The sequence below is a fragment of the Neofelis nebulosa genome, chromosome 11, assembly GCF_028018385.1.
Source record: "Neofelis nebulosa isolate mNeoNeb1 chromosome 11, mNeoNeb1.pri, whole genome shotgun sequence".
NCBI lineage: Eukaryota > Metazoa > Chordata > Mammalia > Carnivora > Felidae > Neofelis > Neofelis nebulosa.
In genome coordinates, this window is record NC_080792.1 from 50,805,628 (window position 1) to 50,820,916 (window position 15,289).

At 34.0% G+C, this 15,289-nt stretch overlaps 1 protein-coding gene across 3 annotated transcripts in view; it reads left to right on the plus strand.

The window, feature by feature from the left end:
• The window catches only part of ROCK1 (Rho associated coiled-coil containing protein kinase 1), a 163,846-nt gene extending 148,764 nt beyond the window's left edge, over positions 1-15,082 (plus strand). For 2 of the 3 annotated variants that reach the window (XM_058692553.1, XM_058692554.1), the window contains exons 28-33: positions 4,870-4,940; positions 5,140-5,228; positions 10,472-10,550; positions 10,705-10,966; positions 11,886-12,093; positions 13,537-15,082. In XM_058692553.1, coding sequence (XP_058548536.1) covers positions 4,870-4,940; positions 5,140-5,228; positions 10,472-10,550; positions 10,705-10,966; positions 11,886-12,093; positions 13,537-13,543 — 716 coding nt within the window. In that variant the 3' untranslated portion in view covers positions 13,544-15,082. The remainder of the gene's footprint in view (positions 1-4,869; positions 4,941-5,139; positions 5,229-10,471; positions 10,551-10,704; positions 10,967-11,885; positions 12,094-13,536) is intronic. The other variant, XM_058692555.1, reaches the window with a different exon arrangement.
• Positions 15,083-15,289: the final 207 nt, after the last annotated feature.

Genomic DNA, 15,289 nt, shown 5'->3' on the forward strand with positions numbered 1-15,289 from the left:
TCCCTTTAACTTTGGTTATAATGATGTCTTATTATGTGTATCTTGGTTTTCTTTTTATTAGGTTAAACATTTCAGTCAATTCACTATTGGTAAATACTATTCAGAAAAAATTTGAATTGAATGATGAGTTTGAGGGACATCTAAAGAGGAGGAAGGTGATGAGTTTTGTCCTCCATTCTGGCTTATTCAGGAAAACTAAACTCAGAGGACGATCAGATGGTTTGATTCGCTGACTTAAGTTAGGGATCCATTTAGATTTCAGAATCCTGACCTAATAAATACACTTAAGAATCAGTCAGCAGAGGGCTGAATAGGTAGCCCAGTTGGTTAAGTGTCCAACTTTGGCTCAGGTTATCATCTCATGGCTCCTGAGTTCAAGGCCCCACGTCGGACTCTGTGCTGACAACTCAGCCTGGAGCCTGCTTCAGATTCTGTCTCCATCTCGCTCTCTGCCCCTCCCCTATTTGCACTCTGTCCCTCTCTCAAAAATAAATAAACATTTTTTTTTTTTAATTTTAGAAAATTAAACTACAGACTGAAAAAGGAAGAACTTTGAATGGAATACATTTACTCAAAAGTTAAAGGCCTTTTGAAATATGGATCATATTTTTTAGTTCAGTGAGATGGGTGTTTATAGGTAGTTGGGTGGATGAACTGATAATATAACTTAGTTTTAGATTTCATCATTCAATATAAAGATTCTCATTTAATTATCTTGTATATCTAGAGCTCAGTCTCTACTTGTCCTTAAGTAGATAAAATCTCTCCTGTTTCCCAATTCTCAAAAGCTTAGAAAAAAAATTATCTGTTGTACAACCTTCTGAAGTTCTTAAATTACTTTTATTCTAATTCTTTTATGTTTTCATCCTCCTTTTGGTTCTGTGGCAGGTTGTGGCATAGCACACTGTGTAAATATAAAGATTACACTTGAGTTAAGATTTTCCTATTGCCTCAGTGACAAAAAGACAACGTGATAACTCCCTTATTCTTTCTCTTTCCTTCTTTTGGAACTATTGACCTAATAATCTGAAAAGAATGTAAAAGTAGATGAAGCACTAGGAAAAACACTTGGTATCAATATTCTAATATTCATTATCTCTTGTGGATTATCTGCCTCATTCTCTTTCCATCTAACTTTATGTCTCTCAGTCTTTGAAATTTAAACCTGTAAATGGTGGATTTCTTGGTGTATTGCCAAGTATTTAAGTATATGAGAACTTCCAACTTGCCCACATCTAATCAATGATTTGGAGATGATGCATCTGAATTCTTGAACATTAATTTCATTTTTATATCACTTCTGAATATAATTAAAATGTTTGGCAATGGTTCCTTAGCTCTGTTTCTTAAGCAGTATGTGTTTATGCAAGTAAACTTTGATAGTCTTCAGCAGTTAACTTTGATATTTAAATTCGCTGTATTGGATATCGATTTATATATAGTCTCTATGTCTCTTATTTGGGTAAAGGAATCAATTGCTGATTTGCAATGGTACATACATAAATTTTTTATAAGTTAAAATTGCTTTACAAATACATAAAACCTGGAGCCAAGTTGTATTTGTACTTTGTACTTTTGTAGCATATTATTGATGATAATGTAGTTAGGAGTCCTCAACATGTTTTAATCTGGAGAAGCTGATTTCTGTGTTTGTGATGGAAAAGATGGAATTTAAAACATTTTACTTTCAGATTGCTACATATGTCACAAGTTGTCATGGTTTTAAAGGAGGTTTATGTATACACACACACACACACACACACAACTAATATGTTAACTTGTATGTAAGACATGAGTAAGTAAACAGAGGAGAAGCTAGTATGTAGTTTTTAATTTGTCTCTGAGCTTAGTTCACCTGCTTTTGTGAAGGGAATGCACCAGAAGGAAAAACTAAAATTCTCTCCTGTAACCCTGTTGTTTTAAATTGGTGAAAACCTGGGGCTCCTGGATGGCTCAGTTGGTTAAGTGTCCAACTTCGGCTCAGGTCATGATCTGACAGCTTGTGGGTTTGGGCCCCGCATCCGGCTCTGTGCTGATAGCTCAGAGCCTGGAACCTGCTTCAAATTCTGTGTCTCCCTCTCTCTCTGCCTCTCCCCCACTTGCACTCTGTCTGTTTTAAAAATAAATACAGGGGCGCCTGGGTGGCTCAGTCGGTTAAACGTCCGACTCTGGCTCAGGTCATGATCTCGCGGTCGGTGAGTTTGAGCCCCGCGTCGGGCTCTGTGCTGACAGCTCAGAGCCTGGAGCCTGTTTCAGATTCTGTGTCTCCCTCTCTCTCTGACCCTGTCCCGTTCATGCTCTGTCTCTCCCTGTCTCAAAAATAAATAAACGTAAAAAAAATTTTTTTTTAATTAAAAAAAATAATAAAAATAAATACACATTTAAAAAAATCTAAAAAAATATATTATTATAAATTGATGAAGACCTTCACATATCCTCAGCACCTTTTTTTGAGTTCCAAATTTCATTTAATTTAAATGGGAACAAATAAAAAAGGGCTTATTTAATTCATAAAATGCCTTTGATGTACAAAATTTCTTAAGAAACACTGAAATGACAGAAAAAGTCATAACCTACAACAATCCATTGAAAATACATTAAAGAAAACACTGGCAGATAATCCAAACCTAGAGTCATAAAGCATAAATATTTTTGGCATATATTCTCATAGGAGAAATAACTTGAGTGTGGGGTATTTTGGCATACACAATTTTGTATAAAGGTCAAAATTTCGGTGGCTTTCACATATTTTCTGTGAGGAATTACTGGTAGTAAATTGGAGGAGTAAACGAGCTGCAATTTGGAGCACACCAAAGGAAAATTTTCCTAACAATAACTTGATGCTTTTGTAAGAATATTTGTGAGTGATTAGCAACCTTCTGTGTGTTGTTTAATGTAAAACTGCCCTTTGGGTTTGTTTTTTTTTAATGTTTATTTTTGAGGGAGCGGAAGCAGGGGAGGGGCAGAAAGAGGGGGACCCAAGATCCAAAGAGGGCTTTGCCCTGATAGGCTGATAGCAGTGAGCCTGACGGGCTCAAACTCAAGAAATGTGAGATCATGACCTGAGCCGATGTTGAACACTTAACCGACTGAGCCACCCAGGTGCCCCTAAAACTGCCCTTTGGTTTTTAAACCATCATTTATAAAGGGTAGCTTTAACTGGCTAATTCAGGGGGGGAAAGCAGAACTGTAAAATAATCAAAATATATACCTACTCTGTGTGTCAGATGCTTTGAAATATATAAAAATAGTGTCAGGATATGGTCCCTGATCTTACAAAACTTACTAAGGAACTACTTAAGGAGACAAAACAATTATTGATGAACTAAGAAGTTGCTGGGAGTAGTTGGGAGAAGAGGATTGTTTTGAGCTGAGTTTTCTCATTATTTTCTCCACCTTAACAACTATAAGTTAGATGAAGAGGAGTAACAAAAGCAAAAGACAGGTACATGGAAGAAGTTGGTACAAGAAGAATATTCAATTCAATTAACTGCAAAGCTTTTTAGTTAAGGACAGAATAGCATGGTGTTCTAGGAACACAAGCTCAGAAATTAGCCTGCCAGGGTAAACTCTATAGCTTTGACAGTTACTGATAGAGTATACCCTTGGACAAGTCAGTTTACCTTCTAAGCTTTGGTGTTCTTCATTTGTAAATGGGGGATAATTGTAGAATCTATGCTATCCTATATTCATAGGAATATAATATACATTCATGGGATAATATACATAGATTAAATGTGACATTACTTGGAAAGCACATGTCAAACAAGTGTTCGGTAAATGTTACCTATTGTTGTTACGATTACTTTAAGACTTAGATGTTTTACAGCTTTTATATGTGGGGAAAGGCATTATATATTCCTGTTAGGGTCATGATTTAAGCATTGTACTTGAAAATCGCTTACTTTTTTATTTTTTTGTGTTTCAAATCATAAGACAGATATAGAAAAAAATACTCTTATCTCTAACCTGATATAAAATAATGATTTCTAATAATCATCTTTTTCCTTCAGATATTTCTCATAAACAATTATATTTAAACAGTAATAATATTTATTTTTAAATACCTTGATTGTATTAGTCAAGGAATTTCTGGTATGCACAAACTGGTTAAAGTAATAGCAGCTGACCAACTCAATTCTATGTTTTTTGGCTATTTATTAAGTTCTGGTATCACATACTTAAAAGTCTTTATTTATACCTCTTTAGTTTGAAAAGAATTACAATTGGACTTTAACACTAGAATTAAGTACCCCCCCCAACCAGATTTTAGCAATTTTATTGAAATTATTATAGGTGTTTTACCAAAAAGTTTGTCAGAATATTGTGCTAAGAAAACAAATAAAATGCTTGTCTCTTATTCTTTGTATCTAGTTGATTCTGCCTGCATTCCTTATTTATTTATCTTCTATTCTTATCTTCTGTGAGTAATAGGACACCTCTCTGTACTTTTGCTTGCTCTTTCTTGTGTAAATCATCGCTCTGATATGTTCCACTTGCTGCATTTTTTATTTTGCTAAATAGTTTTATAAGTGTTAAATGATATTTAAAGTCTTCTGTATCATATCCCATTTAAGCTGCAATCCATTCCAGTCTTGCCTGGCTCTAAAGGGTATTGTTTTACTTCATACTTTTATAATTAAGTACTAAATGTTAATTTTATGGGAAAAGTGGCTTGGAATTTTTTTCTGCAATATTTGTATGGCCATTACAGTTGATTTGTGTGATTGAAGCATGGAAGAGCAAATTGTAGCACTTATTCATTTAGCTGTGTTCAAATGCCTGTTGCTGCATGCCATCAAACAACTTGTAATAGCTTTCCTCTTACTACTACTTAAGGCTGAATACTATATATTCTTTTCCTCCTAGAGTCAAGAATTGAAGGCTGGCTTTCAATACCAAACAGAGGAAATATCAAACGATATGGCTGGAAGAAACAGGTATATATGCCTTGTTTTTTCTAATTGATAATCTGTTATATATTTTACTTTTAAAACATACTTGTATTAATTGCTCTGTTATTAGCATTGATCTTAGATTAATACAGTATACTTTAGACATAAATGACAAGTATTGTGCTTATTTTAAACCACATTAATGTTGCTCTTATATATCTTCCTCTTTTTTTCCTCATTTCAGTATGTTGTAGTAAGCAGCAAAAAAATTTTGTTCTATAATGATGAGCAAGATAAGGAACAATCCAATCCATCCATGGTATTGGACATAGAGTAAGTTGCCTTTCGTTGAATTTTAAATCATCAGGGTGTTAACTTATGATAATTATTTTTAGACATACAATTTAGTTTGTTTTGTTATTTAAATGATATTGCCTACTTTTCCTAACAAATTTTAAAACTTCATATTCGGGGCACCTGGTGGCTCAGTTGGTTGAGCATCCGACTCTTGATTTCAGCTCAGATCATGATCTCACAGTTCGTGGGTTCAAGCCCCACATCGGGCTCTGCACTGACAGTGTGGAGCCTGCTTGGGATTATCTCTCTCCCCTTCTCTCTGTCCCTCCCCCACTCTCTCTATCTTTCAAAATAAATAAACTTGAAAAATTTTTTTAAATAAAAAATATTAAATCTCCATATCCAAAATCTCCATATTAAATCTAACTTTAGCAAAATGTAAGGGGGAAGATTTTGCAGAGCTGATACATGTATTCTAAAGACAAATTTTTTATTTCAAATGTTTATTAGTTTTAGGTTCAGAGAGCATCTCCCAAAGTGCTGTATATGATTATGCAGTCATTGTTAAGGATATACAAATACATCTTTTGCTTTTAGTAGTAGATCACAGAGGCCTTTAATAAGCTTAGGATTTTTCCTTGTATTCGTTCTAAAACCACTTCTTAAGCACTGCTGTCTATATCATCGTGAGTGCTATAGATTGTACAAAGGTGAGTAAGACAGTTCCATATTTAAGGAGCTTACATACAAGTAGTAGAAAAGGTAAAACATGCAACAAAATATAAATTCAAAGTGAGATGTGGTGGGTGCTATTCATGAAAAATATAAACTTAAAATGAAGTGTTGGCATTCGTTTGGAATTAAACATTTGTGAAATCAATTATATCTAGAATGTAAAAAGAATTGAGCAGCTACCAGAGCATTCTGAAATTTTATTTCCCATTTTTTTTCTTTTTTCAATTATAGTTAACATACAGGGTTATATTAGTTTCAGGTGTACAATATAGTGAGCCAACAATTCCATATTTACTCAGTGCTCATCACAATAAGTATAATCTTAATCCCCTTCACCTATTTTACCCACCCCCCCACCCACCTCCCCTCTGGTAACCATCAGTTTGTTCTCTAAGAGTCTGTTGTTTTTTTGTCTCTTTTTTTTTCTTTGTTTATTTGTTTCTTAAATTTCACTTACGAGTGAAATAGGGTATTTATCTTTCCCTGACTGACTTATTTCATGTAACATTATACCCTCTAGGTCCGAGGTCCGTCTATGTTGTTGGAAATGGCAAGGTTTCATTCTTTTTTATGGCTAATACTCTATTCACCCATATCTTGGCTATTATAAATAATGCTGGAATAAACATAGGGGTTGTATATATCTCTTCAAGTTAGTGTTTCCGTATTCTTTGAATAAATACCTGGTAGTGGAATTACTGGATCATATGGTAATTCTATTTTTAACTTTTTGAAAAACCTTTGTACTGTTTTCCATAGTGGCTGCACCAGCATGCATTCCCAACAGTGCACAAGGGTTCCTTTTTCTCCATATCCTTGCCAACACTTGTTGTTTCTTGTATTTTTAATTCTAGCTATTCTGACAGGTATGAGGTGTTATCTCGTTGTTGTTTCAATTTGCATTTCCCTGATGGTTACTGATGTTGAGCATCTTTTCATGTGTCTGTTGGCCATCTGTGTGTCTTCTTTGGAAAAATGTCTATTCATGTCCTCTGCCCATTCTTAAATTGGATTCTTTGGGAGTTTTTTGGTGTTGAATTATATAAGTTCTTTATATATTTTTTATATTAACCCCTTATCACATACATCATTTGCACATATCTTCTCCCACTCAGTAGGTTGATGGCTTGTTCTGTTGATGGTTTTTTTTTTTGCTGTGCAAAAAGCTTTTTATTTTGGTGTAGTCCTAATAGTTCAATTTTGATTTAGTTTCCCTTGCCAAAGGAGACATATCTAGAAAAATTCTTTGACCTTATCAAAGAGATTACCACTTATGTTTTCTTCTAGAAGTTTTATGGCTTCAGATCTCACGTTTAGGTCTTTAATCCATTTTGAGTTTATTTTGTGTATGGTGTAAGAAAGTAGTCCAGTTTTATTTTTTTGCATGTAGCTATCTAGTGATTTTCCCAGCACCATTTGTTGAAGAGACATTTTCCTGTTTTGTATTTTTGCTTTCTTTGTTGCAGATTAATTAATCATAAAAACATGGGTTTATTTCTGGGTTCTCTATGCTGTTCTATTGATCTATGTGTTTGTTTTTGTACCAGTACCATACTGTTTTGATTTCCTAATTCTTTGAAGAAGCATTGGTTGTAAAAATTTAAGTGTTCGGGGCGCCTGGGTGGCTCAGTCGGTTAAGCGGCCGACTTCGGCTCAGGTCATGATCTCGCGGTCCGTGAGTTCGAGCCCTGCGTCAGGCTCTGTGCTGACAGCTCAGAGCCTGGAGCCTGTTTCAGATTCTGTGTCTCCCTCTCTCTGACCCTCCCCCATTCATGCTCTGTCTCTCTCTGTATCAAAAATAAATAAACATTAAAAAAAAAATTAAAAATAAAATAAAATAAAAAAATAAAAATTTAAGTGTTCAACCTAAATGGAATAATACATAAATACTAATATTAGAGACATCATCTTTCAACTAAGTTAAATGCTTTCAGATTGATGAAAGTTTGTTGTCTTACCTTTTTATTGAAGTATAATTTTTATAAAATGCCTAAATCATAAGTGTTCTGTTCTTTTGACAGTTACAAACACCCATGTAACCATTACCCATAACAAGATAAAGAATATTTCCATCATCCTAGAAAGCCCACTTATACCATTTTCTCAGGGGGGAAAAAAAAGAACATCTGAATTCTGTTACTGAGTTTTGCCTATTCTAGAACTTCATATAAATGGAATCATATGATATGTATTCTTTTGTGCCTGGCTTCTTTCACCCAGCGTAGTGTTTTGCTATGTGTATCAATTGTCTGTTCCTTTTATTGCTGAATAATATTCCATCGAATTAATATATCTCAATTTGTTTATCCATTCTTCTGTTGAGGAACATTTGGCTTGCTTTCAGTTTGGGGTTGTTATAAATAAGACTGTTATGAACATTCTTTTGGTGGATTTATGTTTTTATTTTTCATGTGTAATTACTTAGTGGAATCCTGGGTATTGAGTAAATCTGTGTTTAATCTTTTAAAAATCTACCAAATAGTCCGCAGAAATAGTTACACTGTGTTATGCTCACCAGCAGTATATGAGTTACAGTTGTTCCATGTTTTCACCATCATATGGTGCTGCAAGTCTTTGATTTATGCTGTTCTTTTATTTTATTTTATTTTTATTATTTTTAAGTAATTTTAATACCAGTGTAGTTAACATTTTAGCTATTCTAATGAAGATGAAATGCTGTCTCATTATTGTCTTAACTTGTATTTTCCCCGTGACTAATGATACCAAAAATTTTTTCAGATGCTTATTGGCCATTTGTATATCTTAAATGTCTCCATGTCTTTTGCCCATTTTTAATTGGATTACTTACCTTTTTTAAGATAGATTTGTAAATCTTTTTTTTTTTTTTAATGTTTTTTTAAATTTACTTTTGAGAGAGAGACAGAGTACAAGCAGGGGAGGGGCAGAGAGAGAAGGAGACACAAATCTGAAGCAGGCTCCAGGCTCTGAGCTGTCAGCCCAGAACCTGACATGGGGCTCAAACTTGTGAACTGCCAGATCATGACCTAAGCTGAAGTTGGAAGCTTAACTGACTGAGCCATCCAGGTGTCCCTGTAAAAGTTCTGTATATATATTCTGGATATGGGTTCTATATCAGAAACATGCAGTGCAAATATTTCCTAATCTGTGGCTTGCCTATTCATTTTATTTATGGTGTCTTTTAATGGAAACAAATTTATTAATTTTTTAAAAGATAGCTTTTTGTAGTCTGTCCAAGAAATTTTGCTTCTCCAAAGATTGTGAAAGTATTCTGTGTTTTCTTTTAGGAGCTTTCTATTTCTAGGCTTTACATTTAAGTTCTGATTTAAAAAAAAATTTTTAATGTTTATTTATTTTAGAGAGAGACACAGAACGTGAATGGGGCTGGGGGCAGGGGGAGGGTGCAGAGAGAGAGGGAGACACAGAATCTGAAGCGGGCACCGAGCTGTCAGCAGAGAGCACATCACGGGCTTGAACTCACAAACTACAAGATCATGACCTGAGCCAAAATCAGACACTTAACTGACTGAGCCACCCAGCCACCCCTTAAGTTATGATTAATCTCAGAATTTATTTTTGTGTTTGGTAAGAGGTTGCAGTTAAAGTTACTTTTGTATGTGCGTGTATATTTTCCATGTGGATATCTGGTTATTCCAGTACTATTTATTTTTATATATTCATCTTGAATCCTCTAATCTTGTTTATTTACTAGTTTTATTGGGTTTTCCACAGGGGTTTTCTACAAATACAATCACATCATCTCCAAATAATGATAGTTTTATCTCTTTCCAGTCTATTATGCCTTTATCACATATATGGATTCATATGATCACCACCAAATACAGAGCAGTTCCATCACAGGGAACCATCATGCTACCCTTTTATAGCCATAACAAGTGCCATTTCTGCCCCCATCTGTAATCCTGTTCTCCATCTCCATAATTTTGTGTTTTTAAGCATGGTCATATAGGTGGAATCAAATAGTTTATAACCTTTGAGATTGTCTCTTTTCATTCAGCATAATTCTCTTGAGATTCATTCAAGTTACCATTTGTTTCTCTTTATTGTTGAGTAGTATTCCGTGGTATGAATGTACCAGTGTTTAACCATTCATTTGGGCTGTTTTCAGCTTTGGGCTATGTATGAACATTCATATACAAGTTTTTTTATAAATATAAATTTTCATTTCTATGGAATAAAGGCCCAGGAATTCAGTTGCTGGGTCATATGTTAAGCATATGTTTGTTTCATTTTGTAAGAAACAGCCATGCTGTTTTTCAAAGTGGCTCTGCAATTTTTACATTTCTACCACAATTATATGAGTGATCTAGTTTCTCTGCATCTTCGTTAGCATTTGGTGTTATTACTGTTTTTACTTTTTAAAGTCTGATAGGTGTACAGTGATGCCTACGGTGATTTTAATTTGCATTTCTCTAATGACTAATGATGTTGAACATCATTTCATGTGCTTATTTGCCACCTGTTTGTCCTCTTCAATGAAATGTTCATTTGTCTTTTACTGTAAATGAGTTTAATAGTTTATGTCCTGTTTATTTTCATCTTAGTAAATTGTTTCATGTTCGACCTGTAACCCAAGGAGATGTTTACAGAGCTGAAACTGAAGAAATTCCTAAAATATTCCAGGTGAAAACCTTAAATTCTAATTTTAGAAAATCTTTTATTTAATGACTAAATGCATTTTGTGAAGTATGCAAAAACACCGATGTTTTTTATAATTTGAAACTTATGTGTACAAATTAAGACTTTAAAATCTTCCTTTTACCATTCCTGAATGTAGATACTATATGCAAATGAAGGTGAATGTAGAAAAGATGTAGAGATGGAACCAGTACAGCAAGCTGAAAAGACTAATTTTCAAAACCACAAAGGCCATGAGTTCATTCCTACACTCTACCACTTTCCCGCCAACTGTGAGGCCTGTGCCAAACCTCTCTGGCATGTTTTTAAGCCACCTCCTGCCCTAGAATGTCGAAGATGCCATGTTAAGTGCCACAGAGATCACTTAGATAAGAAAGAGGACTTAATTTCTCCATGTAAAGGTAAGGCATAAAAATTACTTTTACAGTTTATAACAAATTAGAAAATTAAGTCCCATTAAAATAATTTCTTCAAGCGTAGCATTTTCTATACCAAGTTGAAAAGAGATTATAAGAAGTAGTATTTTGACACTAGAGGAGCAACATGTAGCTGTCATTTCACAGCTACAAATCTAGCTTTGAACATAATGTTTTTAAAGAGAATTACCGCCTTATAAAAAACTTACCTTTAAGAAATTACTCTAAATTGGAGAGAAGAGCTGTAGGTGAGTTCCACTATATTATCCCTCCTTGAATTTTTGCCTCCTGCTTGTTTTCTTTTTGTTCGGTTTTCACTGCCTGGACCAACATGCAGGGTCATAAACAAATGTCTTCTAGTTTAGCAAGGGTAGCTTGAGGGAAAGAATATAGACGATAGCTATTTTAAGATAAGAAACTTAAGTTCTACAAATACATTAATTTGTTTCACTTATGCTTTTTTTAATTTTTTTTTTTGCTTTATCTTAGTAGTTTGTGATTAATGTCTCCTTTTTAAATTTTCAGCCTTAATTAAGGAGAGATATTGTCCAAACTTAAGCATAGTAAATCTTTTAAAATTTTAAGAACTTACAAAATTATACATTCAATGGGACCATTTTAGGTACTTACTGTATGACTTTATTTTTTCTATTTTTTAAAATGTTTATTTCTTTCTTCTGAGAGATAGAGCACATGTGCACGCAAGCCAGGGAGGGGCAGAGAGAGAGGGAGAGAGAGAGAATCCCAAGCAGACTCTGCACTGTTAGCATGGAGCCCAGTGCACAGTTCAGTCTCACAAACCATGAGATCAAGACCTGAGCTGAAATCAAGAGTCTGATGTTTAGTTGACTGAGCCACCCAGATGCCCCTGTATGACTTTGTGTCTTTTTTTTTTTTTAAACAGTCAGTTATGATGTAACATCAGCAAGAGATATGCTGCTGTTAGCATGTTCTCAGGATGAACAAAAAAAATGGGTAACACATTTGGTGAAGAAGATCCCTAAGAATCCACCATCTGGTTTTGTTCGTGCATCCCCTCGAACACTTTCTACAAGATCCACTGCAAATCAGTCTTTCCGAAAAGTGGTCAAAAATACATCTGCAAAAACTAGGTAAGGATTGCAGTGTTAACCTTTTTAACAAAATGTGAAAGTGATTGGTTAATATCTATTAAAATCTAAAATCTAATTGTTCTTTTCCCCATAGAGGGCATCATTTGTAGTTAAGTATTTATATATGACATGAAATGACTTTACAAATTAGTTTGATTCCTGTTTGAAATTAATGATATTTATAAATTTCATATTTTGTTCCAAGTCCATATCAGATTTCACTATCTTGGTTGGTGTACATGGCACATACTTATCCCTTAAAGTTTTAAACAAATTGTGGTTGTTTTGCAATCACAATTATTTGGTATTATCAGTGAAAATGGTGTTGCAAATAAACTTCCCAGTTAAATATCCCTCTCCTCTTTTTTTTTTTAACTGATTTTGATAGAATTTTTTCAAAATATTTATATGATATAATAAACAACTGCAGGGCATAATTAAAACCCTTTCCTGAAAAGAGGTAATAATGTCTTATTAAGTTCTCATTTTATACATTTTTATACATAAATGAGGCTCAGAGGAATCAAGCCACTTGGGCAAGATCACACAGTGAGTTAGTGGCATAGTCAGGGTTGAAACCTATTTTTATTTTTATCCAATTCTAAAGCCTATGTTTTTTCTCCTATACCAAATACTAACTTTCCTAGAGTGTAACCCCTTTATTAAGAGGAACATTTTAATCTAGAAGCTGAGACCTAACACTGATTTGCATCTCTGCTAATGTCACTCAAGTCATCCAAGCAGACTTAAAACCATTTTTAATTCAACCATTTCTTCACTCCCTATTATTTTTTTTTTTTTTTAATTTTTTTTTCAACATTTTTTATTTATTTTTGGGACAGAGAGAGACAGAGCATGAACGGGGGAGGGGCAGAGAGAGAGGGAGACACAGAATCGGAAACAGGCTCCAGGCTCCGAGCCATCAGCCCAGAGCCTGACGCGGGGCTCGAACTCACGGACCGCGAGATCGTGACCTGGCTGAAGTCGGACGCTTAACCGACTGCGCCACCCAGGCGCCCCTTCACTCCCTATTATTAATAACCAAGTCTAATTCTTTGAAAATGCCCAAATAGTTAAGCATTACACCTTCTGTATTCTTCACCCACCATACTACTCTAGTGTATTATCACCTGACTCCTGACTTATTTCTGTAAAATCCTGTATGACTGTATAGGACAAAGCTAGATCTAAAACTATGTAAAATTGAGTTATAGTTTTGTAAAAAACAAAAGAACACCATGTGTTTGAAATAGAGTAGAAGCAAAAAGAAGACAATACAAAGTGTATTTTTCCTTTTCCTATTTTCCAAATTGTGTGTATTAATCGCATATAAAAATAATATTTATTTACCTTTCTCTCCAAATTTGTTTCTTGAATTTTTAAACTGAATATATTTCTTAAATTATAATTTTTTCTTTTTTTGTCCCCCACCCCCCACCCCAGCAGTTAACCACGTGACCTAACGCCTTGTGGAATCATGTGGAATGCTACCTGATAAACCAGGCTTCTTTAACCATGCAGAGCAGACAGGCTGTTCCTTTGACACAAATATCACAGGCTTCAGGGTTAAGATTGCTGTTATTCTGTCCTTGCTTTGGCACAAAAGCACACTGAGGGTTTTTTTTGTTTTTTGTTTTTTGTTTTAATTGCGGGTTTGCCTACAGGTAGATTAGATTAATTATTACTGTGTAATGCAAGTACAATTGGGGGAAAGCTTAGGTAGATATATTTTTTTAAAAAGGTGCTGCCTTTTTGAATTTCTAAGAAAACGCCTGTCAATCATGATAGAACACAGTTTTCCTCATATGAGTGAGAGGAAGGGACTTTCACTTTCAAGTGGAATGGCCAATCACTATGAAGATCAGCTCATGGAAGGAGTAAAGAAAATATCTCAAAATGAGACAACTGAAATTCTTTTAAATGACTTCAGTCTTTGTGCTCTTGCAAGACTATACAAAACTATTTTAAGAAAGCAGTGACATCACTTGACTTCAGTGCCCTCACTGTAGAATTTAAAAGCCTCACTTTTGATTGCCCATGGTGGACTTACGGAGAATATTTTACATTATGCTTTACAAAATACTGTATGTGTTTCAGCACGTTTATAGATTGAGGAATGGGAGAAGGCAAAAAAACTTTTTTTTTTACATTTAATCTATGCATTTTTGCCAAGCCATATTGAGTTATTTTACTACTAGAGACATTAGGAACTAACTGTACAAAAGAACCAAGTTTTAAAAGCATTCTGTGGGGTACATCATTTCTGTAATTGTATAATGTATTTCTTTGTGGTTTTAAGTGATAAAGACATTAAGTTAACAAACATATAAGAAATGTATGCACTGTTTGAAATGTAAATTATTCTTAGAACACTTTCAATGGGAGTTGCATTGCCCTTTTAGTGCCTTAATTTGAAAGAATTATTTTACTGCCATGACTAAATATAGAAATTTCAAAAGAACATATTTTCAAAAAATTATATGTCAGTGGGTTTTTCATTAATAATTGGTTTAATTTAAAATATTTAGAGGTTTGTTGGACTTTCATAAATTGAGTACAATCTTTGCATTAAACTACCTGCTACAATAATGAATGACTTTATAAAATTCTGCAAACTATGTAGGTTATATCAATATAAAATTATGACAATACATCTGTGATGTTTTCCAGTTAACATAGGAATTACCAGATAAATACTGTTAAACTCTTGTCCTATACAAGAGTTGATTCATATGGGCAGTATGATTTATTGTTTATTTTTTTAACCAAATACCTCCTCAATAATTTATAATGGCTTTGCAGTAATGTGTATCAAATAAGAAGCACTGGAAAACTGATTCGTCTCTAGGATGATATGCATGTTTCAAGTGGTATTGAAAGCCGCACTGATGGATATGTAATAATAAACATATCTGTTATTAATATGCTAATGACTCTGTGCTCATTTAATGAGAAATAAAAGTAATTTATGGATGGATACCTTTAATAATGACTGGTGTTTTCTCATGGCTGAAATGAATAGAAACCATGTTATAAATTAGTCCCTGACTGTATACCAATGTTTGTTAAATTCCATGCCTAGATTAAAGTGAGTTTTTAAAAGAAAATATCGTTTGGGCTTTAAAACAAGTTGTTACAGTTGAAATGAAAAGTCGGCTAACGTCTGTTGGCAAGCAATTTTCTGTAAGTCCCTTGC